The 27290-nt window shown below is 37.9% G+C and overlaps 1 protein-coding gene across 7 annotated transcripts in view; it reads left to right on the top strand.

The window, feature by feature from the left end:
* Window positions 1-27290, top strand: part of PSD3 (pleckstrin and Sec7 domain containing 3) — a gene marked incomplete at its 3' end in the record, with an annotated part of 568898 nt that overhangs the window by 472571 nt on the left and 69037 nt on the right. For all 7 annotated transcript variants that reach the window (XM_081269548.1, XM_081269547.1, XM_081269545.1 and 4 more), the window contains one exon: window positions 22157-22227. In XM_081269548.1, coding sequence (XP_081125674.1) covers window positions 22157-22227 — 71 coding nt within the window. The remainder of the gene's footprint in view (window positions 1-22156; window positions 22228-27290) is intronic.

The raw sequence follows: 27290 nt of genomic DNA, 5'->3' as shown, positions 1-27290 counted from the left end.
GAGAAATTGTTTTCCCATTAAGTGTTGATTGACTTGTCTTGAAGGAACCACTTGTTCCACTCAGGATTTGACATGTTATGCATTTTTAATTAATTCTAAACACAAGTTTTTCAGACTGCATCCATAATTTTTCATATAAATATATTTTAAACTTTTGCAGGCTTTCTTGTTTCATTTTGACCTCTCCCTCTCCCGCCCCCCAGTACTGGGAATTGAACCCATGGGCACTTTACCACTGAGCTATTTCCCCAGTCTTGTATTTTTTTAATTTTGTTTTGAAATAGGGTCTCTCTAAATTGCTGAGGCTGGTATTGAACTTGAAATCCTCCTGCCTCAATCTCCCATGCGACTGGGATTACAGGCGTGCAACACCAGCACCCACCTCATTTTTTGCCTTTTAAAAGATCTTCTCAACTCAGACATTCTACCTGCAGAAGACAAATCAGGATTAAAAGAAAGTGCTATATCTACTCAGATACATTTACCAGACCCATTAAATCTGACATTAAGGGAAAGCTTTGGAAACTCATATTTGAAAAAAACAAAATATATCTTCTGGATTTTGTCAGAAAGTTTGGTAAGTTTTTAGTTTTCTCAGTCTGTTGGTAGTCCCTTGTAAAAATCAAGAAAGTGACCAGAAATAATGTACTCAAAATATGATTGTTCTAAATGGCCATGATGATGACTGAACTCACTGTTAGAGCTTTTATTCCACACTCTTCAATCATAAAGCAAATATTATTATTATCCCTATTTTACAGATGAGGAAATAGATCTTAATTGCCTTAGCCAAGTTATAGTATAGAATTACAGTGTATCTGGTTTTAGCTATTATTGTTAAGAACAATTTCCATGAGAAAATATACTTAGAAAACATTTAGGTTCTGCGTCCTTTATGTGGTTGGGGCAGTGTTGTCACTGTGTAGCATGCGTTTAGATAAATAGGTCTTCAACTAGGAGCAATAGGGCCTGAACATTTATGTGGCCAATACAATACTTTTTAAAAATGGAATTAGCTGAAGCAAGTTAGGCATTTCCTGACTGACTAGAGTCTCCACAGCTCCTTATGGCCTCACACCAGGGCTCCTCACACAGTAATTGCTACTTTCCTGTCCCCAACCTCTTCAGAGAGTGACTCCCCCAATTATACTGACATAGCATGCAGGAGGGACAGGCTGATAAACACCATTCATAATATTGTACTTTTATTTTTTAGTGGTAAAAATGTGGCAGTAATGAAATGCTTGTCTAGTTTTTATTACCATAGGCTACATAAGCTAAGATTCGAATAATGAATTTGTTTTCTACGTGGATTAAGCACTTCTTGAGTACCTGAGACTCTATATCCATAAAAACTTAAACAATGAACACAGCCCCTATCCCCCAAAGAACTTGTTTATGGGTATACTATGTAGAAAGCAATTATAATTTGTAATTTATAGTATAAACTTCTAAATAATATTCTATTAACTAAGTAACATTTCATACACATACAGTGTTGAAAATGAGGAGAAGAAATGCACTGGAGTATGCTGACATTTTACCAAGTAGTAAGACAGAAATAGATGGGACAATAGAATGGAAAGGAGAAGATTAGAAGCAACAATTTCCAGTATTTATGAAAAATTGTTCTAAGGCATAAGAAGTAACTTAGATAATTAAGGGTGACAAAAATGCTTATGTAAGTGATGCTGAGTGGTATGTGTATATTCTCTATCTTAGACCTTACATAAAAATCAGTTTCAAGTAGATTAAAGGTAAAAGGCAGAAAAAGTTAAGATTAATCTACTTGAAACTGATTTTTATAAGAATATGTGGAACAATAACTTAATGAATTTTGAGTATAGTTTTTTTTTTAATTTAGGAGAAGAAAACTAGGAAGACATTTATATGCATAATTACACTATTATACAATTACATTTAATGTTAAAGACTTTTTTGCAGGGTTGAGAATTGAACCCAGGGCTTATACATGCCAAGCACTTGCTATTACCACTGACCTACACCCCCAGTTCAAGACTGCCTCATTTAAAATTTTCTTTTTAAAAGTTGAAAGGTTATACATAGATTGAAAGCAGTTACTTGTAGCATATTTCTAATCAAAGATTAGGACCTACAGTGTGTATTTGTGAAGAAATCCTTAATTAGAAAAAGACAACCCAGTAGGAAAATGGGCAACATTTAAAACAGGCCATTCACAAAAAAAGGAAACTTAGATGATCAATACATATATGGAGACATACTCAATCCAACCAAATCCATACTAATGATCAATACACAGTAAAATGTCATTTCACATGTTGAACTTAGCCAAAATTTGAAAGCATATCAAATGTTAGCAAGGATTTAGAGCAGTGGGCTCTCTTTTATCCTACAAATGTATTAGTGGTCTCATCATTTTTGAAAACAGTTGGCAATAATCAATAAGCCTTAAGCAAAAACAATCAGCTATCTTGTGTGTCAGGTAATCTATCATAGGTATGTATTTGCCCCCCGCAAAAAAAATTTTCTAGTTTTACAAGTGGAAGCATAGACATAATGGCATTATAATAACTCAGAACAACCTGAAAGCCCTTTGACAGGAGATTAGACAGATTCTGTGTGTAGTGCTCATGTAATTGAACCCTGTGTACCATTGAGAAGAAAGGAACTGGCATTCCATCTATCAACATGAATGAATCTCACAAATGGTGTTAAATGAAAAAGAACAGAATAATATGCTTATGCAATAACATTCTAAAGCGTACAAAACAATACTGGTTTTAGTAGAAATATTCATTTATAGAAATTATTACCTATGGAATGATGGTTACCTCTGCCAGGGAGAATAACATGCAGTGAGTAGAAACAAGAAATTAAATTGTACTGATGAATAGTTTAAGGTATTTGGTGGTGCATGCACACTTGTGTTATGTTTGATAACTTCTGAATGTCTTACATGTTTTATATACATTTTTTAAAACTCAATGTTTGAGTGCATGGAAAATTTAGAAACTAATGAGGATATGTTTCTTGAAATCTGTACAAGCAAACAAACAAAAACCTTTGATTGTCATTGCTCCAGTGTAATATTTAAGAATGTTAAGAATAGAATTTTGCTCATTGTTCACATTCAGAAATATGAACACTTTACTTATAGTTACAAAATAGAACATAAATGTTGTCCTCCTCCCTGTAAGAATCCAGTGAAAGAAGTTGAAAGGTAAAGGTGGAGAGAGAGCCAAAAGGAAACAAAGAGCTTTAAGCTCCTTTTGTGGAGAGGAGGTCAAAAGATACTGCTGATACTTAGGAAATAAAAATAATTTTTTGATTCAAAAATAAATAGGAAATTGATAATGATGTAAAATGAAAGGTATAGTAATTATCTTTATCAGTAATTATTTAATGATGTATGTATATATTTAAACATCAAATTGTACATTATATGTAGTTTTTTTATTTGACAATACCTCAATAAAGCTACAGAAAAAAAAACTTCATTGAAGAAGAACATGTCAGCATGTTCATTTAAACTACAGAGAATCATCAATAAAAATATAAATAAAAATACATATATCAGGAAGATGTAGTGGGGTATCACAGCAGGAAACCAGCAGAGAATGTTTATAACCTACTGTGACAGTGGTAGAAGCACCTTGTTTCAGTCTATAACGATAATTAACTATCAGGAGAAATAGCTCCAATGTTAAACAGTAGGTTCTTTTGGAAAAAGGGACCAGAGGAGTAGGAAAGGAGTGAATCCAAAGAGGCGAATTGTGTGAACATATCACCTTAGTTATTTTTAAACATCTTAATCACATTTTTGCATTTTCAGCATAGATTCTTCTGTCATTTTACCCACCTGAGATTAGTTTCTAATTTGAAGTGTTTTAACATGAACTGCTTTTTCAGGATGGCAAGTTCCTCTTGATGGTATGAATTTTCAGTCTCAAATACTTTGGGCATGAGGAGTAGTCATAGAGACAGCTGGGTGGCACCTGGCATGGTTAGGGAGGTTCACTCAGTGTAGACGGATTTACACACTTGCCTGTAATCGAAAGTTTTAAAAATTTATACCCACATGTCAAATGTGAGAGAGTAGATGTTATTCTGAGTCACACATACTGAAAATAGTTTATGATGGCAGTGCCGGCAGAATTCTTTGCTATTGTATAACATTGGGAACAGCGACACTATAATTAAGAGATAATAAAAGTGGAATTTTTTTTCCCCACAAGACAGTTGTCTCCTCCTGTTAGAGAAAGACTCTTTAAATTAAGGCAAAGCAAAGCAAATATTTAAAAACCAGACTAAAGTTTTCCCTCCTGTTTGCCCTTTGCTGCTGTGGCGGCAGGGTGAAGTGCCACCCTATTAACATAGGGTCCAGGAACAGTTCAGTGAGGGCGGCCATGCTGGTCTCAAGCAGTTGTTTGTCACATCTCTGGAGTTTTGATGGAATTTTATCTGTTTTAGGTGAGGAGTGCCCCTTCACAATTCTATATTCAGACCAAAAGAATGTTTTAAACTTATGAGTTTCACTTTGATGTCTTTAATTTAAAATCCACCCTTTTCTGCAGGAAAGTTGGTGAGAAGAGGCCACCCACCATTCTCCCCAGAAGCAGTACTTTTGACAGAGCACAGTGGAATATAAACTGCCAATCTTTTAGTACAAAAAAAAAATCTGTATGCAGAATCTCTGACGTATTTCCTTCTGAAAGAGGAATGCAGTTTTCACTGCATCTGATTTTTGGAATAACTTTTCTATTTTTACTCTTGACTCCTTCTGTTTACCCTTTAAGTTTAGTTAACACTTAAGAGAAGAAAAAAAAGGTTTGTATCTCTGCTATGGTAAATTAATGAAGTATATCAGATTCTTCAATAATCTGATGAAAATTTGAAATTAAAAATGCAGCATTGGGTCTTAATGGGGCAGGGATAGAGCCAAGGCTTAGCGTACATGACAGCATGGGTTCAATTGTAGCATGAAAAACATCTAATTCAGTACTCTGGTCTCCCTAAGCTACAGGGGTATGTTCCAAGGACCCCAGTGGAAGCCTGGAATAATAGACAATACAGAAACCAATAATGTAATATCTTTTCCACCTTAACTAAGTCCTTACCATGCACCATGGCTGTTTGAGGTGTGACAGCAAAACTAGCAGGGATTTATTTCATTTTTCTTCTTAACAATTGCATGGTGTGATTCATTCTTACATAGATTTTAGAAGCCTCAGCCTATGATACTTTTTTCCTTTTCCTTGTATGTTTGCCTTTCCTCTGAAAGGAAGCTCCTTAAAAGGTTTATTTTTAGTACAAATTGCCACCATACCTAGCCTTGTGCTTTGGGCCATTATTAAATAAAATATTATTTGCACACAAAAGCTGAGATACCACAGTAGTAAGACAAGTGGATCTGAGATGGCTGCTACTACAGGACTAATTGGGTAAACAGCATGGATGTGCTGGACACAGATGATTCATATCCTAGGCCGGATGGAGCAGGATGACTTGAGATTACATCACAGTACTCAGAACAGCATGCAATTTAAAATTTACAAATGGCTTATTTCCAAAATGTTCCACTTAATATTTTCAATCTGCAGTTGACCACAAGAAACTGAAGCCACAGAAAGGGAGTCTACAGATAAGGATGGACTACTCCACCTGTTTCCTGAAGGAGCTAATCCTAGTGATAAAAATTCATGTCCAAAAATGTTACTAGATTAAACTGACTTAAGAATTTGAGCTTTAAAACTCAAATTATTTTTCCACCAGCTGTTTGCCAGTATTACTCACTCTTGGTGGGGAGGGGTGGGAGACACCTGGATGTCATTCTGCTTAGAGCTAAGTGCTGAACTGAGGAAGAAAGTTCATGAAATCCTTGGTCATAGAGATTAAGCATAAGAATATTCCAGCATACAATGCAGAGGCCTTAAGGTGGACTAATCACTGAGGCCAGTAATTGTCATGGTGTTTAGCAGAGTGCCTGCTGTATAGAAGAAACCCAGATATCATTTTAGCTCCAGAATATCATCCTCTTGCAAGCAGCTTGAAGGCCAATAAAAGGTGCACTGAATAAAATATGATAGAGCAATCTCATGTCATACTTTGCGGTTATTTTTAATGACATAATATATAATTAGAAAAATTTTAAGGCAACTAGTATCACAGTTCATGTGGCAAATATATACATAGTAAAATGATTAGAAGGTTGAATATCAAATTACTGGTAGTGGCTGTCTGGGAAAATCAATGTTTTATTTAACATTTGTTAGTTAAATATAACATTAATAGAAGGGACTATTTTTAAAGTCATAATGAAATATAATTAAATCTAAAAAACATTTGCAGAGTTAGGCCAGATAGAAACAGGTGTAACATTTGTCACAGCATGATTGCCAATTAAAAAACAATGGTTATGATAATATTGTGGGTATTTTCCCTTTCTTTTAAAAATGCTGTTAATGGCTGTCATAGTACAGTCTACAGCCCTCCCTAGATATGTGCAGGGGATTGGTTCCAGGACAGCTAGTAGATGTAGAATTTGCATATAACCTATGCACATCTTTTCATGTACTTTAAATCATTTCTGTATTAATGACTAATAAAAGGTAAATGCTATGTATATAGTTGTTAATGTATTGCTTAGGGAATGATGACATCATCATCAAGGGTAGGCCCCTTCATAGGCTTAACTATACAGTACACAAACAACACACCAGGTGAGTGATGCTCAAACTAGGAGCCCTGGAGAGAGACTGGAGGAAGTGGGAGATGGTGGGAGGCTACAGCAGAGAATGCTGAGGCAGCAGCTCACTCAAAGGGATTCAGCATAGTGCTCAGCATACAGCAAATTCAAGTTCTGCTTTTTTGGAACTTTCTGACTTTTTAAAATATCTGTGGTTGGTTGAATCTTTTGTTGTGGGACACAGGGTACAGAAGGCTGACTGTACCATTTACAGTAAACAAATTGGGAATGCAAGATAAATGGGTTAGTGTTTTCACAGCACCCAGTAATTTGCAGAAAGGCTGCTATTATGATGCTCTCGAGGATGCACTCCTGGTCGCCCTTTTACAGAAAGGTGGAAAGCATTTGAGAGTGCTGGAAATCCAATAAATGAAAGAAGTTTGGCCTGACCTGAGTTAAGTAATGCTACATTCAGTAGCATTACTTAAGATGAAATCTGCGGGGGTGGACTATTTTCTTGGTGTGAACTGTAAGGCAAACCCCTGGCCCCAAGTGAGGGTCAGGAACCTCATCTCAGAGGAAAGAGTAAGAAGTTTCTCCTTGAGCTTCTAACTTGGGGAAAGCAATCAGGCTCCTGTCACATTCTCTGTGTGTCTGGGGGCTGCTCATCCTCATCTTTGTGAATCATTTTTATTGACCTGCAGCAGTGTGCCCTGAGGCATTTAAAGGTGCCAGTGAGCCTCAGGCTGTTTTACAATTACCATAGATTATTTGAATTGCTCTTTGCAGAAGTGCATGCTCAGCAGGATCTTTAACTCAGTGGTTCCCTGGGTCCCTGGATGCATAGGAGGTTGAAGGGACCTAGCTTGGTGTCCTTTGAGAGGTCTATTTGAGCAGTTGCCTGCACTTCTCAAGCTGCAAGGCTTTAACCTTACTTTTTATTTTAGCACTTTGCTTTCTGTAAGTCTTATGAAAGGACCTATAAGTTGCTTAAGGAATTATAAAAGTATCATTTGGATTCTTGATTTTTTTGGAGTTTGGAGTGGTCACAGCTTTCATATCATTGAAGTTATTGAGCTTGAGTAAAATTTTGCTATGCTCAGCCTTTTGAGGAGATTCCCTAAAACAAAGTTCTCCTGCATCTTTCTTCATTCAGATCCACTTTTTAAGAGTTGTAAGATGGCATTTGTTTCCTAAATTTTAACATCACTTATCCCAGATGTTTTTTCTTTTAACTTAGACCCATCGTAATTTAGTTCCCATGAGCTGGTTGGCACACTAGTATCTTAGTTCCATATTCAGTATCTTTTTGTACCCCAATTTTTTCCTCCATCTCCTTTGTGTTTAAGCACCCCAAGTTTTCTGATGTGTTTCACCTAAGTGATGGAGAAAACACTTGTAAACATCTTCCCTGTAATGTTTACTGAGTCACACCATCCGCATGCCTCTTTAGGACATTTGCTTTTCATTTGGGATAGGGGTGAATCTATTCTTTGGACGCAGCAACACACCAAAGTATTTACTGGAGGTTCCTTTCTAGTATGAGGGGGCGGGGAGTGTAATACATCAGTGATAAATTCATACAGGTGTTAAGTGAGACAAAAATAAAACCAGGACCAGCGTGTAACTCCGTGGTAGAGCTCTTGCATAGCATGGTCAAGGTCTACGTTGAACTCCAGCACTGCGAAAAAAGAAAAAAAAAGTTGTGGTTGGCAAGAGTGAAGGAAGGAAGTATTCAGGTGCTGTTTTGCAGAGGATAAGAAAGGACCCCTGGATGAGTTGACATTTTAAGTGGAGACCTAAATGAAGAGGGGCAAGTCATGATGGTACCTGGGAAGGGAATATTCTAGGAAGAGGTCAAGGTCAAAAGAAAAGTCTAAAACCTATTGGACTTCCCCCCCCCCAAAAAAAAGTACTGATTAAGACTAAATTCTTTCTCAGAATTTCTTCTAACTTTTGAGTCCTCCTCATGAGTGGGAATAATGGCTTCTTCCTCATTTTAGGGTAGCACCAGGCTGCCATTTGTCTTATAGAGCTAATCCTATTTTGTTTTCATTGTTAATATAGCTGCCTCCATACCATTACATGAACTCTTAAGGGATCGAGCAAATGTCCTTATCTAATTCATGTGCAGGAATACCTGAACAACATTATACAGTGATGTGTTACATCATACTGCATCCAGGTTACAGATCGGTAGCCACAGATGTTAGATAGCATCCAAAACCAGAAAAATAGCGGGCATCATGGTGAGAACAAAATCCAATTGCCTGCATCCCAGTTCAGAATACCTTCTGCAAGGTCAGTGTAGGGTAAAGGTCTTGAAGACCTCCCAAAGGCAGCGTCACACCCAAAGTGAGCACCAGCCTCCCAGAGAGCTCCTTGGGTGGGATATTCCTTCAGTTCTTATTTCTGACAATTATATATATAAACCTATTCCTGACATATAAAAGAAAGAAATATTTTTTTTTCTGGGCAAACAAAAGGTGTAAAGTTTCTTTAAGACTACCCAAGTTTTTCTGTTCCTCTTTAGGGATACACTATCAACTCTATTTTATAAAGAGGAACATGGTAAGGATCAACTGATTTTTGTTTAATGTGTAAATTGCCTTGTTTCAAAGATAAATAATTTAGAAATATAACATTGTAACAATACTGTTTTATTTCTTCCACCCTGATGTAAACCTCGGGGTACTTGGTACTATGCGTTGCTTAATATTGTGTGACTTGCCTCCCACTGGTAACTTCTGTTGTGCTTAGCCTGGACATGACTGCTTCAAGCAGTAATCTCAAAGTGCCTGATCTGCTCTGTTAATTGAACTTTAATAGTACAGAGCTTTTTGTGATGCCTGAGGATATTTTGAAAAAGAAAGTTGGGGATAAAGTGTACAGGGACAAACAACCCTTAACTTCATTTAATGATCTGTGAGTCTGTCATCTGTGAACTTTTCTAAAGCTTTTTCAAGCCAATTGCAGAACGCAGACTCCTGTGCCTGAGCTGCCAGCAGCGTCAGTGATGTGGAACTCAGTGATATGGAGATTACTTCTGACCGGGATAGCATATTACTTCATCCTGCAGGGTAGACACTTTGAGAATTTCGCCCAGTTTTCAGACAACCTCACTAGGGAAATAAAGCAACTTTAAAAATATCTTCTATCTTTTGCAAATCTAATATAGAAATGTCCTCATTGTATTAGGATAGAACTTTTGCTGACCACATCTTTTTTCCTGAGGGTTCAGCAAGGTGCTGATATTATTTTGGAATGTCCTCATTGGGGTTGCAGTTCATTTTGAATGTCTTTCTCCATGAACCTAAAGAACTTGAAAGCATTTTGCATTACGAACGATCTCCTTCCCATATGCTTGCTGTTTCTTTTTTTTTTTTACTCTTTTTTTTATTGTTGGTCGTTCAAAACATTACATAGTTCTTAATATATCATATTTCACAGTTTGATTCAAGTGGGTTATGAACTCCCATTTTTAACCCGTATACAGATTGCTGTATCACATCAGTTACACTTCCATTGATTTACATATTGCCATTCTAGTGTCTGATGTATTCTGCTGTCTATCCTATTCTCTATTATCCCCCCTCCCCTACCCTCCCCCCCCTCCCCTTTTCTCTCTCTACCCCCTCTACTGTAAATCATTTCTTCCACTTGTATTATTCTTCTCTTACCCCTCATTTCCTCTTATATGTAATTTTGTAAAACCCTGAGAATCACCTTCCATTTCCATGCGATTTCCCTTCTCACTCCCTTTCCCTCCCACCTCTCATCCCTGTTTAATGTTAATCTTCTTCTCAAGCTCTTTGTCCCTACCCTGTCCTTGGTTACTCCCCTTATATCAAAGCAGTCATTTGGCATTTGTTTTTTAAGGATTGGCTAGGTTCACTTAGCATAATCTGCTCTAATGCCATCCATTTCCCTCCAAATTCTATGATTTTGTCATTTTTTAATGCAGAGTAATACTCCATTGTGTATAAATGCCACATTTTTTTATCCATTCATCTATTGAAGAGCATCTAGGTTGGTTCCACAATCTTGCTATCGTGAATTGTGCTGCTATGAACATCAATGTAGCAGTGTCCCTGTAGCATGCTCTTATTAGGTCTTTAGGGAATAGACCGAGAAGGGGAATAGCTGGGTCAAATGGTGGTTCTATTCCCAGCTTTCCAAGAAATCTCCATACTGCTTTCCAAATTGGCTGCACCAATTTGCAGTCCCACCAACAATGAACAAGTGTACCCTTTTCCCGGCATCCTCTCCAGCACTTGTTGTTGTTGGACTTCATAATGGCTGCCAATCTTACTGGAGTGAGATGGTATCTTAGGGTGGTTTTGATTTGCATTTCTCTGACTGCTAGCGATGGTGAGCATTTTTTCATGTACTTATTGATTGATTGTATGTCCTCCTCTGAGAAGTGTCTGTTCAGGTCCTTGGCCCATTTGTTGATTGGGTTATTTGTTATCTTATTGTCTAATTTTTTGAGTTCTTTGTATACTCTGGATATTAGGGCTCTATCTGAAGTGTGTGGAGTAAAGATTTGTTCCCAGGATGTAGGCTCCCTGTTTACCTCTCTTATTGTTTCTTTTGCTGAGAAAAAACTTTTTAGTTTGAGTAAGTCCCATTTGTTGATTCTAGTTGTTAACTCTTGCGCTATGGGTGTCCTATTGAGGAATTTGGAGCCCGACCCCACAGTATGTAGATCATAGCCAACTTTTTCTTCTATCAGACGCCGTGTCTCTGATTTAATATCAAGCTCCTTGATCCATTTTGAGTTAACTTTTGTGCATGGCAAGAGAAAGGGATTCAGTTTCATTTTGATGCAAATGGATTTCCAGTTTTCCCAGCACCATTTGTTGAAGATGCTCTCCTTCCTCCATTGCATGTTTTTAGCCCCTTTATCAAATATAAGATAGTTGTAGTTTTGTGGATTGGTTACTGTGTCCTCTATTCTGTACCATTGGTCCACCCGCCTGTTTTGGTACCAGTACCATGCTGTTTTTGTTACTATTGCTCTGTATTATAGTTTGAAGTCTGGTATCGCTATACCGCCTGATTCACACTTCCTACTTAGCATTGTTTTTGCTATTCTGGGTCTTTTATTATTCCATATGAATTTCATGATTGTTTTATCTATTTCTACAAGAAATGCTGTTGGGATTTTGATTGGCATTCCATTGAACTTAGAGAACTTTTGGTAATATCGCCATTTTGATGATGTTAGTTCTGCCTATCCATGAACAGGGTATATTTTTCCATCTTCTAAGGTCTTCTACTTCTCTCTTTAGGGTTCTGTAGTTTTCATTGTATAAGTCTTTCACCTCTTTTGTTAGGTTGATTCCCAAGTATTTTATTTTTGGGGGGGATATTGTGAATGGAGTAGTTGTCCTCATTTCCGTTTCAGAGGATTTGTCACTGATATACAGGAATGCATTTGATTTATGCGTGTTGATTTTATATCCTGCCACTTTGCTGAATTCATTTATTAGCTCTAATAGTTTCTTTGTAGACCCTTTTGGGTCTGCTAGGTATAGAATCATGTCATCTGCAAATAGTGATAATTTAAGTTTTTCTTTTCCTATTTTTATGCCTTTAATTTCTTTCATCTGTCTAATTGCTCTGGCCAGTGTTTCGAGGACTATGTTGAACAGAAGTGGTGAGAGAGGGCATCCCTGTCTTGTACCAGATCTTAGAGGGAATGCCTTCAATTTTTCTCCATTCAGAATGATGCTGGCCTGTGGCTTATCATAGATTGCTTTCACAATGTTGAGGTATGATCCTGTTATCCCTAATTTTTCTAGAGTTTTGAACATAAAGGGATGCTGTACTTTGTCGAATGCTTTTTCTGCATCTATCGAGATGATCATATGGTTCTTATTTTTAAGTCTATTTATGTGGTGAATAACATTTATTGATTTCCGTATATTGAACCATCCTTGCATCCCAGGGATGAATCCTACTTGATCATGGTGTATAATTTTTTTGATGTGTTTTTGAATCCGATTCACCAGAATTTTATTGAGGATTTTTGCATCTAGGTTCATTAGAGATATTGGTCTGTAGTTTTGTTTCTTTGACGTGTCTTTGTCTGGTTTAGGCATCAGGGTGATGTTGGCCTCGTAGAATGTATTTGGAAGTTCTCCCTCTTTTTCTATTTCCTGAAATAGCTTGAAAAGTATTGGTGTTAGTTCCTCTTTAAAGGTTTTGTAAAACTCTGCTGTATACCCATCCGGTCCTGGGCTTTTCTTAGTTGGTAATCTTTTGATGGTTTCTTCTATTTCCTCTATTGTTATTGGTCTGTTTAGGTTGTCTATATCCTCCTGACTCAATCTGGGCAGATCATATGACTTAAGAAATTTATCGATGCCTTCACTATCTTCTATTTTATTGGAGTATAAGGATTCAAAATAATTTCTGATTATCTTCTGTATTTCTGAAGTGTCTGTTGTGATATTGCCTTTTTCGTCCCGTATGCTAGTAATTTGAGTTCTCTCTCTTCTTCTCTTCGTTAGCATGGCTAAGGGTCTGTCGAGTTTATTTATTTTTTCAAATAACCAACTTTTAGTTTTGTCAATTTTTTCAATTGTTTCTTTTGTTTCAATTTCATTAATTTCAGCTCTGATTTTAATTATTTCTTGCCTTCTATTTCTTTTGCTGTTGTTTTGCTTTTCTTTTTCTAGGATTTTGAGATGAAGTATGAGATCATTTATTTGTTGTTTTTTTCTTTTTTTAAGGAATGAACTCCAAGCAATGAATTTTCCTCTTAGAACTGCTTTCAATGTGTCCCATAGATTCCGATATGTTGTGTCTGTGTTTTCATTTAACTCTAAGAAGTTTTTAATTTCCTCCTTGATGTCTTGTAAAACCCATTGATCATTCAGTAACCTATTGTTCATTCTCCAAGTGATGCATGATTTTTCCTTCCTTCTTTTATTGTTGATTTTCAGTTTCATTCCATTATGATCAGATAAGATGCATGGTATTATCTCTACTCCTTTATATTGTCTAAGAGTTGCCCTGTGACATAATATATGATATATTTTTGAGAAGGATCCATGTGCTGCTGAGAAAAAAGTGTAACTGCTTGATGTTGGGTGGTATATTCTATATATGTCAATTAAGTCTAGGTTGTTAATTGTGTTATTGAGTTCTATAGTTTCCTTATTTAACTTTTGTTTGGAAGATCTGTCCAGTGGTGAGAGAGGTGTGTTGAAGTCTCCCATGATTATTGTATGGTGGTCTATTAGACTCTTGAACTTGAGAAGAGTTTGCTTGACGAACATAGGTGCACCATTGTTTGGGGCATATATATTTATGATTGTTATGTCTTGTTGGTGTATGGTTCCCTTGAGCAGTATGTAGTGTCCCTCTTTATCCCTTTTGATTAACTTTGGCTTGAAATCTATTTTATTAGATATGAGTATGCACACTCCTACTTGTTTCCGCAGTCCATATGAGTGGTATGATTTTTCCCAACCTTTCACCTTCAGTCTATGTATGTCTTTTCCTATCAAATGCGTCTCCTGTAGGCAGCATATTGTTGGGTCTTGTTTTGTGATCCATTCAACTAGCCTGTGTCTCTTAATTGGTGAGTTTAAGCCATTAACATTTAGGGTTATTATTGAGATATGGTTTGTTCTTCCAGCCATATTTGTTTATTAATGTTACTAAACCTGATTTGTTTTCCTCTTTGATTACTTTCCCCCCTTTACTGTCCTACCTCCCACTGTTGGTTTTCATTGTTATTTTCCATTTCCTCTTCCTGTAATGTTTTGCCAAGGATTTTTTGAAGAGATGGTTTTCTAGCTGCAAATTCTTTTAACTTTTGTTTATTGTGGAAGGTTTTAATTTCATCTTCCATCCTGAAGCTTAATTTCGCCGGATACACGATTCTTGGTTGGAACCCATTTTCTTTCAGTGTTTGAAATATGTTATTCCAGGATCTTCTAGCTTTCAGAGTCTGTGTTGAGAGATCAGCTGTTATCCTGATTGGTTTACCCCTAAATGTAATCTGCTTCCTTTCTCTTGTATCTTTTAAAATTCTCTCCTTATTCTGTATGTTGGGCATTTTCATTATAATGTGTCTAGGTGTGGATCTCTTATGATTTTGCACATTCGGCGTCCTGTAGGCTTCTAGGATTTGGGATTCTGTCTCATTCTTCAAGTCTGGGAAGTTTTCTCGTATTATTTCATTGAATAGATTGTTTATTCCTTTGGTTTGGAGCTCTGTGCCTTCCTGTATCCCAATGACTCTTAAGTTTGGTCTTTTAATGTTATCCCATATTTCTTGGATGTTCTGCTCATGGTTTCTTAGCAGTCTTGCTGAGCTGTCTATGTTCTTTTCAAGTTGAAATACTTTGTCTTCATTGTCTGATGTTCTATCTTCTAAATGATCTACTCTGCTGGTAGTATTCTCAATTGAGTTTTTAAGTTGGTTTATTGCTTCCTGCATTTCTAGGATTTCTATTTGTTTGTTTTTTATTACCTCTGTCTCCCTGTGTAATTGATCTTTTGCTTCCTGGATTTGTTTATGTAGTTCCTTGTCAAAGTGATCTTTCATTGTCTGATTTTGCTGTCTCATGTCTTCCTTGAGATTCCAGATCATCTGAAGCATGTATATCCTGAACTCTTTATCTGACATTCCATCTGTTGCAGCCATTACCTCTTCTAAAGTTGAGTTGACCTGCATTGCTTGTGGTCCTTTCTTTCCTTGTCTTTTCATACTGCTCGTGTTTCTTTCTGCTTGGTGAAACTGTTGTGTTTTTGAAATTTTCCCCCTATTTATTTATATTGCTCTTGTATAGTTGGAAAATCTCCCTTGCCGGGCGGGTAGTGGCTGTGCTCCTCCTCTAATTAGGGTGATCTGTCTACCACGCTGGTGGGTCCCAGTTCTGCCCACCCTGCGGGCACGGGTGGCAGCTCTGCTCTTCCTGCACTCCAATTGTGGTGACGTAACTACCACGCCCTCGGGTCGTTGGTCCTGATCCGGATGTGGGCAGTGGCTCTGCTCGGCCCCTACTCTTATTGGTGTGACGTGTCTACCACGCTGGCAGGCCTCTAGGTCTGTTCCGCCGGTGGGTCACAGGTCTGCCTACCTTGCGGGCTCGGCTGGCAGTTCTGCTCAGCCCCCACTCCCAATGGGGGTACCTGACTGCCTCTCCAACGGGTCGCTGGGCCTTTTCCGGACATGGGCGGCAGCTCTGCTCCACCCCCACTCCAACCAGTGTGACGTGACTGCCTCGGTGCTACGTGTCCACCATGCTGGCAGGCTACCGGCCTCTCCTGCCAGTGGGTCGCAGGTCTGCCTACCTTGCAGGCTCAGACGGCAGCTCTGCACAGCCCCTACTCCAAATGGGGTGACTTGGCTACCGCGCAGTCGGGTCGCTGGTCCTGTTCTAGGCGTGGGCGGCTACTCTCTTCGGCCCCTGCTGCAGTTGGGGTGTCGTGATACCACGCCGGCAGGTCACTTGGCCTGCTCTGGGCGCAGGCGGCAGCTCCACTCTGGCCCCCTGGCCCCCACAGCACCCAGCAGGACCCGGACCGAGAAGCAGTCACCGCAGGTTCCCCAACCCTGGGCCAAAGCAGCTTCGGGAGCCAGAACCCGGCCTCTCTGATCCGGGCTCACGCTCCGCTAGGAGCAGGCTCCAAGGAGCGACCCCCGCGGGTTCCCCTGCCCCAGGCCAAAGCAGCTCCGGGAGCCAGAGCCCGGTATGCTTGCTGTTTCTTGGCCTGGCCTGGCCAAGCCTGCGAGCCTGCACTGTTAGCTTTAGGGCCATGGCCGCTCTTTAGGCCATGCACAGGAGTCCTTTCTCATTGATGCAGATATGGCTTGCTGACCTTTGCTCTTGTGGGGATAAGAGATTTTTTTATCTTTGCACATGGGACAATGGAAGAATATTTTCAAGACAATAAGAAGGAAAGGTTGACATATTAAATGGAAAAATAGGCAATACGGATATTCTCTCCTTGCAAATTATGTCTTTCTGGTAATAAACTTGAAAGAAAGGGAAAAAATAGATGATTGAAGAATCCAGAGGGAGAAGTGCTCAAAAATAAGACAATATTTTGATGTAGGACAAAATATTTTGCCTTTTGAATAAAGTAGAAAAATTGGAGCAGTAAGATTTTAAAGATGATCCTCTTCCAGTTCAGTTGAGAAGAAATTAAAGTTGAAAGATATAGCTTGCAGATATAAACTTTTATATAAATATTACAGCTTTTGGAGGGATTTTTTAAAAAAATAAGCAACTTAGTTTTGCTAGTATGTGTGCATTACCAAATATTTTATTGCTTAGGAATATTTTATACCTTCCTCTTTATGCAAGAAAGATAACAATTCCACCCTTTCATTCCCAGTTGTGTATTTCCCTCTTACAAAGATCACTGGTAAACTGAAGCCAAAATATTATTCATGGTACTTTATATTTCCAAATAGATTTCTTCAAATATGCAATAAAGATGAGGAGATGATTGATTTAAAATATTGAAGATTCAGTGATAGTTCCAGTAGCACCCATATTTGTAGCAACTGCCAACTTTTCTTTAGCAATATGTATGCTCTGTGTGCATGTATCTTTGTGTGTTCATGATGCAGAATAACAATCAGAAATTTGTTGACTTTTCTCATTTTTTACTTTCCACAGTGTACAGGAAGCCATCCCCAAGCCAGGAATATGTACAGGGACAGTCATACAGACTGTTTACCACATATTTCTATTCAGTCTTTTTCTGATGATGTATTTTTCCTGACAGATCAGGGTCTCTGATGAATTGGTCCAAAAATAATTTGATCACCTCTGTGTCTTAGTTATCCAAGATACTATATACTGAGTCTGTTTTAACTGGCCTTTCCCTATCTTCAGACTACAGTGAAAATGCTCAGTGCTGTAGGCAGGCAGGTGCTACGTGGCAGGTGGGGGTCACGGACTCCACACCTGTGCACTGGAGGTTGTTATTGTGGCTCCCTCACAGAGTTTCAGGCGTTAGTTTTTACTTGTCAGCTCTTGGAACATTGCCTAAAACGGTGTGCATTCAGTAAACATAAGCTGCTGCTATCACTACTACTGTAATTATCATTGCATAGTGTATTTTCCTGCAGCAATGCTGAGCTAGTAGCACCTGAGTGGGCAGACCTAGAGATTGTGCCTCTAATCTGAGATTTCTATCCCTGAGCAGGGATGCTTGTGAATACCCTAGAATTAAGAGCAACTGGAGAGAGTACCTGATTTCTGGTCCACTCCTGTCTCCTCATCTGCTTTCCTCCCCTCAGCACCCATCTCACAGAGGCTGCAGGTTTCACCCTTGTGAAGGAGTGTCACCCAGATCGTTTCCCTAGAACATCTCTCCTCGCCTGAATTACCCTGTAAGATACTTTGAAATCCTCAGATGGGTGACCTCTATAGCAGCTTGCTTACCTTTCAGAATGGCAAATGTAACTAGTTATGGTGATGTCAATAAGAAAAAGGCAATGCCTACCTCAAAGGATTGTTTGGATCAAATAGAAGAGTTGTGTATAATGCTGGCCTGATGGCCACCCTACTGTATCGTTGGTCATCAGTGTCACCACCTCACATCTCTCCTTCCATTTCTTTATTGTGCACACTGTTCTGGCCTTTTCTCTCATCTAGGCCATCACCGTAGCTCTCTTACTGGTTTCCCTTGCCCTCGCCTTACCCCCCAGTATATCCTGTATCTTGTTCCAAACGCTTCCTAGATTACAAAGTTCATGAATGAATACTTTTTAAAAGTCGATTTATCACATTATAATAGTCTATGGATGGATTCTGAACTTTCTATTATAAAATATTTAAAGGTGATAGGGGAAAAAATTAAATACCTTTTAAATCAATGGACGAACTTGTAACAGTCAAAGAGAAATCTGGGGAGGCCAGATATAAATAAAACCTGAGTGCATATCCAGGGAGGGAAGCTACTCCTAGGGCTCTAATCTCCAAGGTGTTTCAGGATCCGGTGGCCAACCAGGGTTGGAAGTAAAGCCACACAGCTCTCAGCACCGAAGGACAGAGAGTAAGTACACGAGGGAGCAGAGAAGACACACAGGGAAGGCAGTGAGGAGTCAGGGTGGAGCACGGGGACAGTTCTGGAGACAGTGGAGAAAGGGACACAGGTTTTCCAAAATGATACACAGGAAGCCCAGCACCCTTACTTAGACATACCTTTAGACTTAGGGTAGACCTCCCTATAATACAGAAGAGGTGGTCAAACAATATCTGCATAAAAAATGTAATTGTCAACCTAGAATTTTTAAAATGTATATATAATAAACAAAAGTAGAAAAAAATTTACCACCAAAAGATCCTTACTCAAGGGACTTCTCAAGATCTACTTCAAGAGATAATTGAAAATGGTCTCTGAACAATAGTTGGAGGCTTGGAAAGAAGTGATGAAGAAAGATAAAACAGGGTAAATCTAAGCAGTAACTGTTAATAAAGAATAATGTCTATTTCAGTAGCAGTTTTTAAAAAAAGCTAAATTATAGTGTTATATAAGGTTGGAGGCAGATGACCAGAATTAAAACATTCCAAGGCCCTTTTAGTTTGGGAAAGGAGAACAATTGATTATTTTTGGATTTAAAGTAGACATACTAATTGCTTTGAAGGTGTGATGTAGATATTAAGTGGTGTCTTTAAGTTCTGTATGCGCTCTCTCATAATTGCCACCTGGCTGTTCATCAAAATGTGTCTACCAGCTCCCACCACCTCTGCAGTCAAAGCCTCTCAGATAAGCTGGTGACCACCACCATGATCTTTTCCTTCCTTCCATCTTGTTCATTATGTGATTACAATTCCTTAGCCCAGTCTTACGTGCTTAATAAACACAAGTGCTGTGGAGTCAGTGGCTACACATTCCTCAGTCATGGTTCTGAAGAAAGGTGCTCTTCCTTCATGTGCATCCAGCCCCTGTTCCACATGGTGGGCTTCATCCTGTACAGCAGCAGTAGCAGCCCTGAGTGTGTGGGGTGAAGTCCGAGCAGCTGGGCCTGCCACTGGAGAGCCCCCCCCCCAGCCTGCTGTGGAGCTCAGTTGTCCCCTTTCCCTGAGTTCCACTGGTGTAAATCAGAGGTAATAATAGTAGGCCACCCTTACTAGTATGGTAGGAGTTAAATGGATGAACATAAGTCAAAGCTCTTAGGGAACTGCCTCTATAGCATCTAGTTGTGCATTGATGAGAATTTACTTCTAAGTTATCTTGTTTGGAGGGCTTTAGGTGGCTTCATTCAAGTCCTAAATGATTAAATTGTAATTGACCATGGACAAGATTAAATCTTATACTTCTGTGGGAGATGGGAGAGTAGAGGATGAGGTACAAAGTGACTCAGTGGACGCTAGTCATTCCGGGGTAATGTTTAAGATCACAGTTCAATTGGAGAGCTCTTTGGAATCTGCTTCTAAAAGGCTTTGTATGCAATGAAAATAACTTACACCAGTATTTATTTTGTTTTTTACTTCACAGGTAGCAAAACAGATTTGTAGATCTTTGAACTGCAGGAGTCTCGAGATCCCACTAAACTGACTTCAGGGCTTCAAGGAGAGCTTTTAAATGGCAGAACCTCTTTGCTCCTATAGAGAACAAAATGGTTTCTCTCCAGTGCTTTGCCTAAAGTTATACAAATTACCCAATTTATGAAAATGAATCACTGAAGTCCTGAGAACTGAGTGACTGGTCAGGACTCTCCCAGCCAGGGCTTGGAGGGCGAGAGGATGGGTTTAGGACAAGGTGAGGCCTAGAAGGGGATGGAAACCAGCTAGCTGGTCTGTTTTCCAGGCTGCCACCTCCAGCTTATCATGCTGTCTCCTGTCCTGCAGAGTGACAGCCCCCATGGCACATGGTCACTTTTGTGTGCACGGTTCTCATACAGGTGGTGCCTGAATTTGTCCTCTGTTGAGCAATGTAGTGAGTATTTATTATAAGTTTGAGCTCTGCCTCTCTTTTAGTCTTTATTTATTTATTTATTTATTATTACAAAGGATATCATGGTGTGCCCCCCTCCACGCATACACTTTTTTTTTTTTAAAGCCACTTAGTGGAAACAGAAGGGATGGTATTTTATATTTCCCCTGAAACCCTGTGGAGCGGATGTTTTGAGGCCTTTCTTGCCAGGTGGATGTCTCAGTGTGGCGCTGGCAGGATCACTTGGGTCCTGTAGAGGAATATTCACCTCTTTTCCAAGCCTAAGTCAAAAGAAATTTGAAGAGTATGCTTTTAGAGAGTGATACACTTCCTACCTTGTCCAAGTTAAAGGTGCCCTGAAGCCAGCCAAATGTTTGACAAAGGAATATTAATAAATAAATGGTCTTGCCTATGTAGTTGGCTAATGCTTAGAAAAATGACATTCAGGTGATAATGTTTTCCAGTGCCGATTTTAGTTTCATTAAAGGGTTAAGAATATGTAATAAGCTGTTTTGCTAATCTGTGCTTTCTCTAGGACAATTTGTATGAGTTTAAGTGAATAGGATAGTTCTACATTGTATACCAGAAAAATAAACAAAAGGAATATAAAGACTTCTGTAAAAATTAACTAATCTGGAGACTCTTTATGATAGTGCCTAATGTCTGCCTTGCACTATGCTAGATTCTATAAATTCTAAAGATGAAGAATATAAGGGGAAGTACTGGGGAGTGATATTGGCCAAATTATATTGTTATACTGTGTGTATGTGTGAATATGTAACAATAGACCCCAACCTTATGTGCAATATTATAATGCACCAATAAAAAAAAAAATTAGAAGGGACTGGGGCTGTGGCTCAGTGGTAGCACACTTGCCTGATATGTGTGAGGCACTGGGGTTCGGTTCTCAGCACCACATACAAATAATTAATAAAAAAAAGATATATCAACAACTAAAAAATATTTTAAAAAATTGAAAAAAATGAAGGAAGCCTTTCAAGTTATTCCCAATCCAATGAAAGACACTTAGACCAGAAAAGTGCTTTGCAGCAGAAATCTGCCCTAGTTGCCATAGGAGTGATAACAAAACTCAAAATCTGATTGAGGGGGTATGGAAGAAATATGGGGGAGAGTGGCCCTCTCATAACCATGCCTTTTTCTCTTGGATTGATACCAATTGTCAATCTGTCCTTTTTGCTTTCTCAGTCTGAGTCACCTACACTGGAGGGCAGAGGGTTGAGACATGCTCCCTGGGTTCCTATTTTTAGTTTCTCCTATTCCCAGTTATGTGACCATAAGCAATTTACTTCTGTGTGCTTTGGCTTTTTTAAAAAAGAGATTCCTAGAACCTATTTGCAGGATTAATTAAATATTTTGAGGATTAAATAAGACAACACTTGGGAAACATTTTAGAATACTGCCTGATGTTCACTAAAGTTCAAGAAAATTTTAGTTCTCAACATTGTTTTGATAGCTCATTAACTGGGAACATGGAAACATAAGCACCAGGTTGATGTTTTATATTCTTCTGAAGTGTTGATTTCTTTCTAATAATTTTTTTTCTTTTTCTAGCTCCAAGAGGAAAGCGAGGATGGAAAACCTTTTATGCTGTCCTGAAGGGAACAGTTCTTTACTTACAAAAGGTAAAAGTACAGTGGATATAAAATAAAATCTACAAAACTTTATAAAATGATATTTAAACAAGGTACCCCCAAATTCTCACTGTACCAAAAAAGCCACATCAATCACCCATAAGACTATTTAACAGATGCTTAAATTCTGGGCGAGTTATGTGTAAATCATCTTTAGATAGACATGAACAATGAGAGGAGTGGATGGGATTTGTTTTACTTCAGTAAGATCGGAACATAGGTTCGTAAGTTAGATCTCAAGTGATCTGTTCAGGAACAGACTTGAGGCAGCACCTGTCTGCATAGATATTTATACTCTAGATTAGTTACAGCCTTCATTTGTATATTGTTCTTTCATTATCTTGATTTTGACCCTACTAAAAGCTGAACATACACATTTCCACTGGATTCCTGAAATAGTTGTACTTTAACAGTGCAGATAGATTCCAAATTGCCTGGGTACATTTCCTGTGAGGATTCTTTCTTCTAGTCCCAAAGTCTGGATCTCCAGGATTCAGTTGATAGGTCCTGGCCCCTTCAGGGTTGTCCTTGGAGCTTCCATGTCCCTGGATCTGTGTGGGTGAAGATGGGAAAGTTGTGTGTTGGCTGGAAGGAGCACAGCTTCCCAAACTCCAGAAGGATTCTAGCATCCACTGAAGGGATAGCCACTGGATTAGGAATAACAGGAAGCAAGACAGTTGCAACATTCCCTTCAGTGGTGCCAATAGGAAAAGACATTTTTATTATGGTGAAAAAGAAAACACATAATATGAGAACTAATCTCTTAAGTTTTTAAATGTGCAACACAGTATTGTTAACCATGAGCCCAGTGCTGTACAACAGACCTAGAAAACTTTCTCATCTTAGGTTTATACCCAGTTTCCTTCCCCTTCAATCCTTGGCAACCACCATTCTACTTTTTTTCTTCAAGTTTGGCTGTTTTAGCCTTCTTGGCCTTCTTGACTGGCTTATCTCATTCAGCACAATGTCTTCAAGGCTCATCCATTTTGTAGCAGGTGTCAGAATCTTTTTCCTTTTTAATGCATAATATTACTTGATGTGTATATGCCACATTTTTCTGATGCATTCATTCATCAGTGTACATTTGAGTTATTCCCACCTTTTTGGTTCTTATGAATAATGCTGAATGAACATGGAGTACAAATATCTCTTCAAAATACTAAATTTATCTATTTGGGGTAAATATCCAAATTGTTGAATGGTGTGTTCCTTTTCTCATACTATTTTACAAAGTCCCTGTACCAGCTACATCCAGAACACACAGGTTCCATTTTCCCCACATCCTCACCAACACTTGTTATTTTTTGTTGTAAGAGCCATCCTAACAAGAATAAGGAGATATCTAGTTATAGTTTGGATTTGTTACTAGAAATGAAAAAAACTAAAAAAAAAAAAAAAAAGTATTTTTCCCACTCTGTATTCTCAACACCCAATACAGAATCCTTCTGTGAGCCCAGATTCTCCAGCAGATACCAGCTAATTCAACTCAACTCTGACGCTGTTGACATTGAAATAGCTTCAGATCCCAGAGATTGGGGATCAGCCCCCCAAGAGTGCCCCCTCATTCAAATACCATTTGCAAATAGTAGATTGTCACCTACACTTCCAATCAACAGCTATAAATCAGGAGTTCCCATGTCCACCTCAAGGTAGTTGGTCAGAGTTGCCCACAGAACTCAGGACACCACTTTACTTATATTTACCCACTTACTATAAAGGATATTACAAAGGATACAGATGAATAGCCAAATAGGAGAGATGCACAGGACAGGATATGGGAGGATGTGGAGGTTCTCAAGTGCATCACATCCTAGGAATTTCCACCTGCCCAGCTGTCCAGAAGCTCTTCTGAACCCAGCTCTTGTTGGTTTTTATGGAATATTCATTTTCTAAGCACAGTTGATTGAATCACTGGTCCTTGGAGATCAATTCAACTTTTAGACCCTCCCAGTCAGCCTTCTCTAGTGAGGTTATGGGGTGAGGCTATTATAAGTCCTGATTTGATCTTTGAGCCACCAGTCTGTATTCTAGGGGTCTCCAGGGGTCACCAGCCATCAGTCATCACATTAACACATAATTATCAAGCTAGAGATTCCAATAGTTTTAGGAGCTTTTGCCAGAAATCAAGTATAATGACCAAATAATATAAATCATACTATCACATTTGCATCTTCCTAATAATTAGTAATATCTTTTCAATACCTATTGGTTGTTGGTATGTCTTTAGAGGTTTGTCTGTTTAAGTCCTTTCCTTTTTCAAGCTGTCTTTTTTCGTGTATATGTTTTTGCTTTTTGTTGTTCTTCCTTTGCAATTAAATTGTAGGTGTCCCTTCTATATTTTGAATTTGAATATTGACCACTTATTTAAATGTATTACAAATAATTTCTTCTATTTTTCAGGTTACCATTTCAGAAAGTTATTTTTTTTCCTTTGCCATGTTGAAGAGTTTTCATTTAATATAGCCCCACTTATCTGTGTTTGCTTTTGTTTTATTTTTGCCTATGTTTTTGGTAATCCAGAAATCATTACCAAGTTTAATCATTTAAATCATTACCAAGTTTTCCTCTGTTTCCTTCTAGAAATTTTATGGTTTCATGTCTTAAGTATTTACATCTTTAACCATTTTAGTTAATTTTCGTGTTTGTATAAGATAGAGAGGGCTCTGCTTTCATTATTTTGCATGTGGATAAACAGGCTTCCCAACATCATTTTTTAAAGATGTTTTCCCCATTTTGTAGCGTTGGCCCCATATTAAAGGTTATTTGACCATTTACATGTGGGATTTTCCTGGCCTGTCTCCTCCAGTGGCCCATCTGTATGACAACACTGTACTGTTTTGATGTTGTAATTTTATAATGTTTTGAAATCAGTCTTCTAATATTACTCTTTCTCTAGATTGTTTTGACTATTCGGGGTCCTTTGTGATGCTATGTAGAATTTGGGATTGTTTCTTCTATTTCTATTAGAAAATGTTATTGCACTATAGATATAAATTGCATGGAATCTGTAGATTGCTTTGAATAGTGTGGAATTTTAATAATATTTAAGTCTTCTAATCCCCAAATATGGCACATCTTTCCATTTATCTTTTTCTTCTTTTATTCAGCAATGTTTTGAAGTTATCAGTGTGGAACTATTTTGTCTTCTTGGTCAAGTTTATTTCTAAATAAATTTCATACTTTCTGGCAGTATTATAAATTGGATTATTAATTTCCTTTTCAGACTTGTTTATTGTTTGAAATGCAACTGGTTGTTATACATTGATTTTGTATCACAAAACTTTGCTGATTTATTAGTTCTGATAGTTTTTTGTATAATCTTTAGGCATATACATGATTGTGGCTAAGATCATGTCAAACTACTCCTACTTTGTTGCATGTTTTAATCATGAAAGGATATTGAATTTTTCAAGGGCTTTTCCTGCATTTATTAAGATATTCATATGATTTTTAATCTTTTTTTTGTTAAGGTGATGCATCACTTTGATTCATTTTTGTATGTTGAACTATCCTTCCATTCTAAGAATAAATCCCTCTTTGGATTTTATGTATGATCCTTTTAATATAAAGTTGAATTCAATTTGCTTATTTTGGTTAGGATTTTTGCATCTATGTTCATCAAGAATATTGGCCAGTAATTTTCTTCCTTCCTTTCTTTTCCCCCCGCCCCCCGTTTTTGGTATCAAGGTCATTCTGGCCTCAAAATCAGTTTGGAAGTTTTCCTTCTCTTCAGTTTCTGGAAGTGTTTCAGAAGGGCTGGCGTGAACTCTTTAGCTGTTTGGTAGAATTCAGTGGTGAAGCCATCTGGTCCTAGGCTTGACTTCCTTGGGAGATTTTCATTACTGATTCAGCCTCCTTACCAGTTATAGATCTGTTCAGGTTTTGTATTTCTTTAATCTTGGTAGGTTGTGTTGTTTCCAGCAATTTAACCATTTCTTTACATTACCCAATTTGTGAGTGTATAATTGTTCATAGCAGTTTTCTCCTATCCTTTGGTTTCTGTGGCACCAGTTCTAGTGTCTCTTGCTTTTATTTCTGAATTTGAGTGCTAACTCCTTTTTTCTTAGTCCAGCTAAGGTTTGTCAGTTTCATGGAAGCAACAAATTCCTAGTTTTATTTTTTTTCTATCGATAGTAATTATTCATGGAGAGTTCATACTCCTGACATTTTGTTTCTTGTTTCCTTTTTGTCTTTGGTTTTACTACACAATTTGAGTATTCCTATGTTTCACTGATTTTTTTTTTTCCTTTTGTAATGTTGCTTTTTGAGTCTTCTCATTTTCTTTTACCTTCCATAGATATTTCCTTTGTGGTTACTATGGGCTTACATAAAATAGATAATAGTTTTCATGTATTTTAAGAGAATACCAGGGTAATTTCAGTTGTGTACTAAAACTACACTTTTATTCCACTACACACACATACATACTTTTGTTACTCAGTTGTCACAGATGACATCATTTTATATTGAGTTCCATTCATGTATTTTTATAAGTATTTTATGTTTTCATTTTTCTGATTTCTATACCAAAATTAAGAGTGATTTGTATAACACTAGCATGGTATTATAGTGTTATGTGCTTTTCTGTGTGTGTACCTTTACTGGTGAGCTTGATACTTTTGTGTTTCTGTTTAACATCCTTTTGTTTCAACTAGAAAAAAACTCACTTGTTGCAAGGCAGTTCTCCTGATAATGTATTCCTTCAAGTTTTGTTTATCTGGGAAAATCTGATTTCATTTTTTAAGGATGCCTTTTGCCAAATACAATATTCTTGTGGCAGTTTTTTTTCTTTGAGCAGTCAAAATATATCACTAGGATTCCTTCTGGCCTTGCACTGGTTTTGCTAAGATCCACTGACAGTCTCATGGGTTTGTAAGAAATCACTTTTGTTTTCTGCTTTCTTTGACTTTTCATAATTTGATCATAACGTTCTTCCTTCCTTTCTCCCCCCCGCCCATATCCCGTTTCTTTGACTTTTCATTAAAAAAAAAAAACTTTTCAAAAAAGTTTCTTTGACTTTTCATAATTTGATCATAACGAGTCTTGTTGTGATT

Source organism: Spermophilus citellus, assembly GCF_964194105.1.
Source record: "Spermophilus citellus genome assembly, chromosome: 16".
NCBI lineage: Eukaryota > Metazoa > Chordata > Mammalia > Rodentia > Sciuridae > Spermophilus > Spermophilus citellus.
Note: the sequence above shows the minus strand (reverse complement) of the source record. Positions and strands in the feature narration are given on the sequence as shown.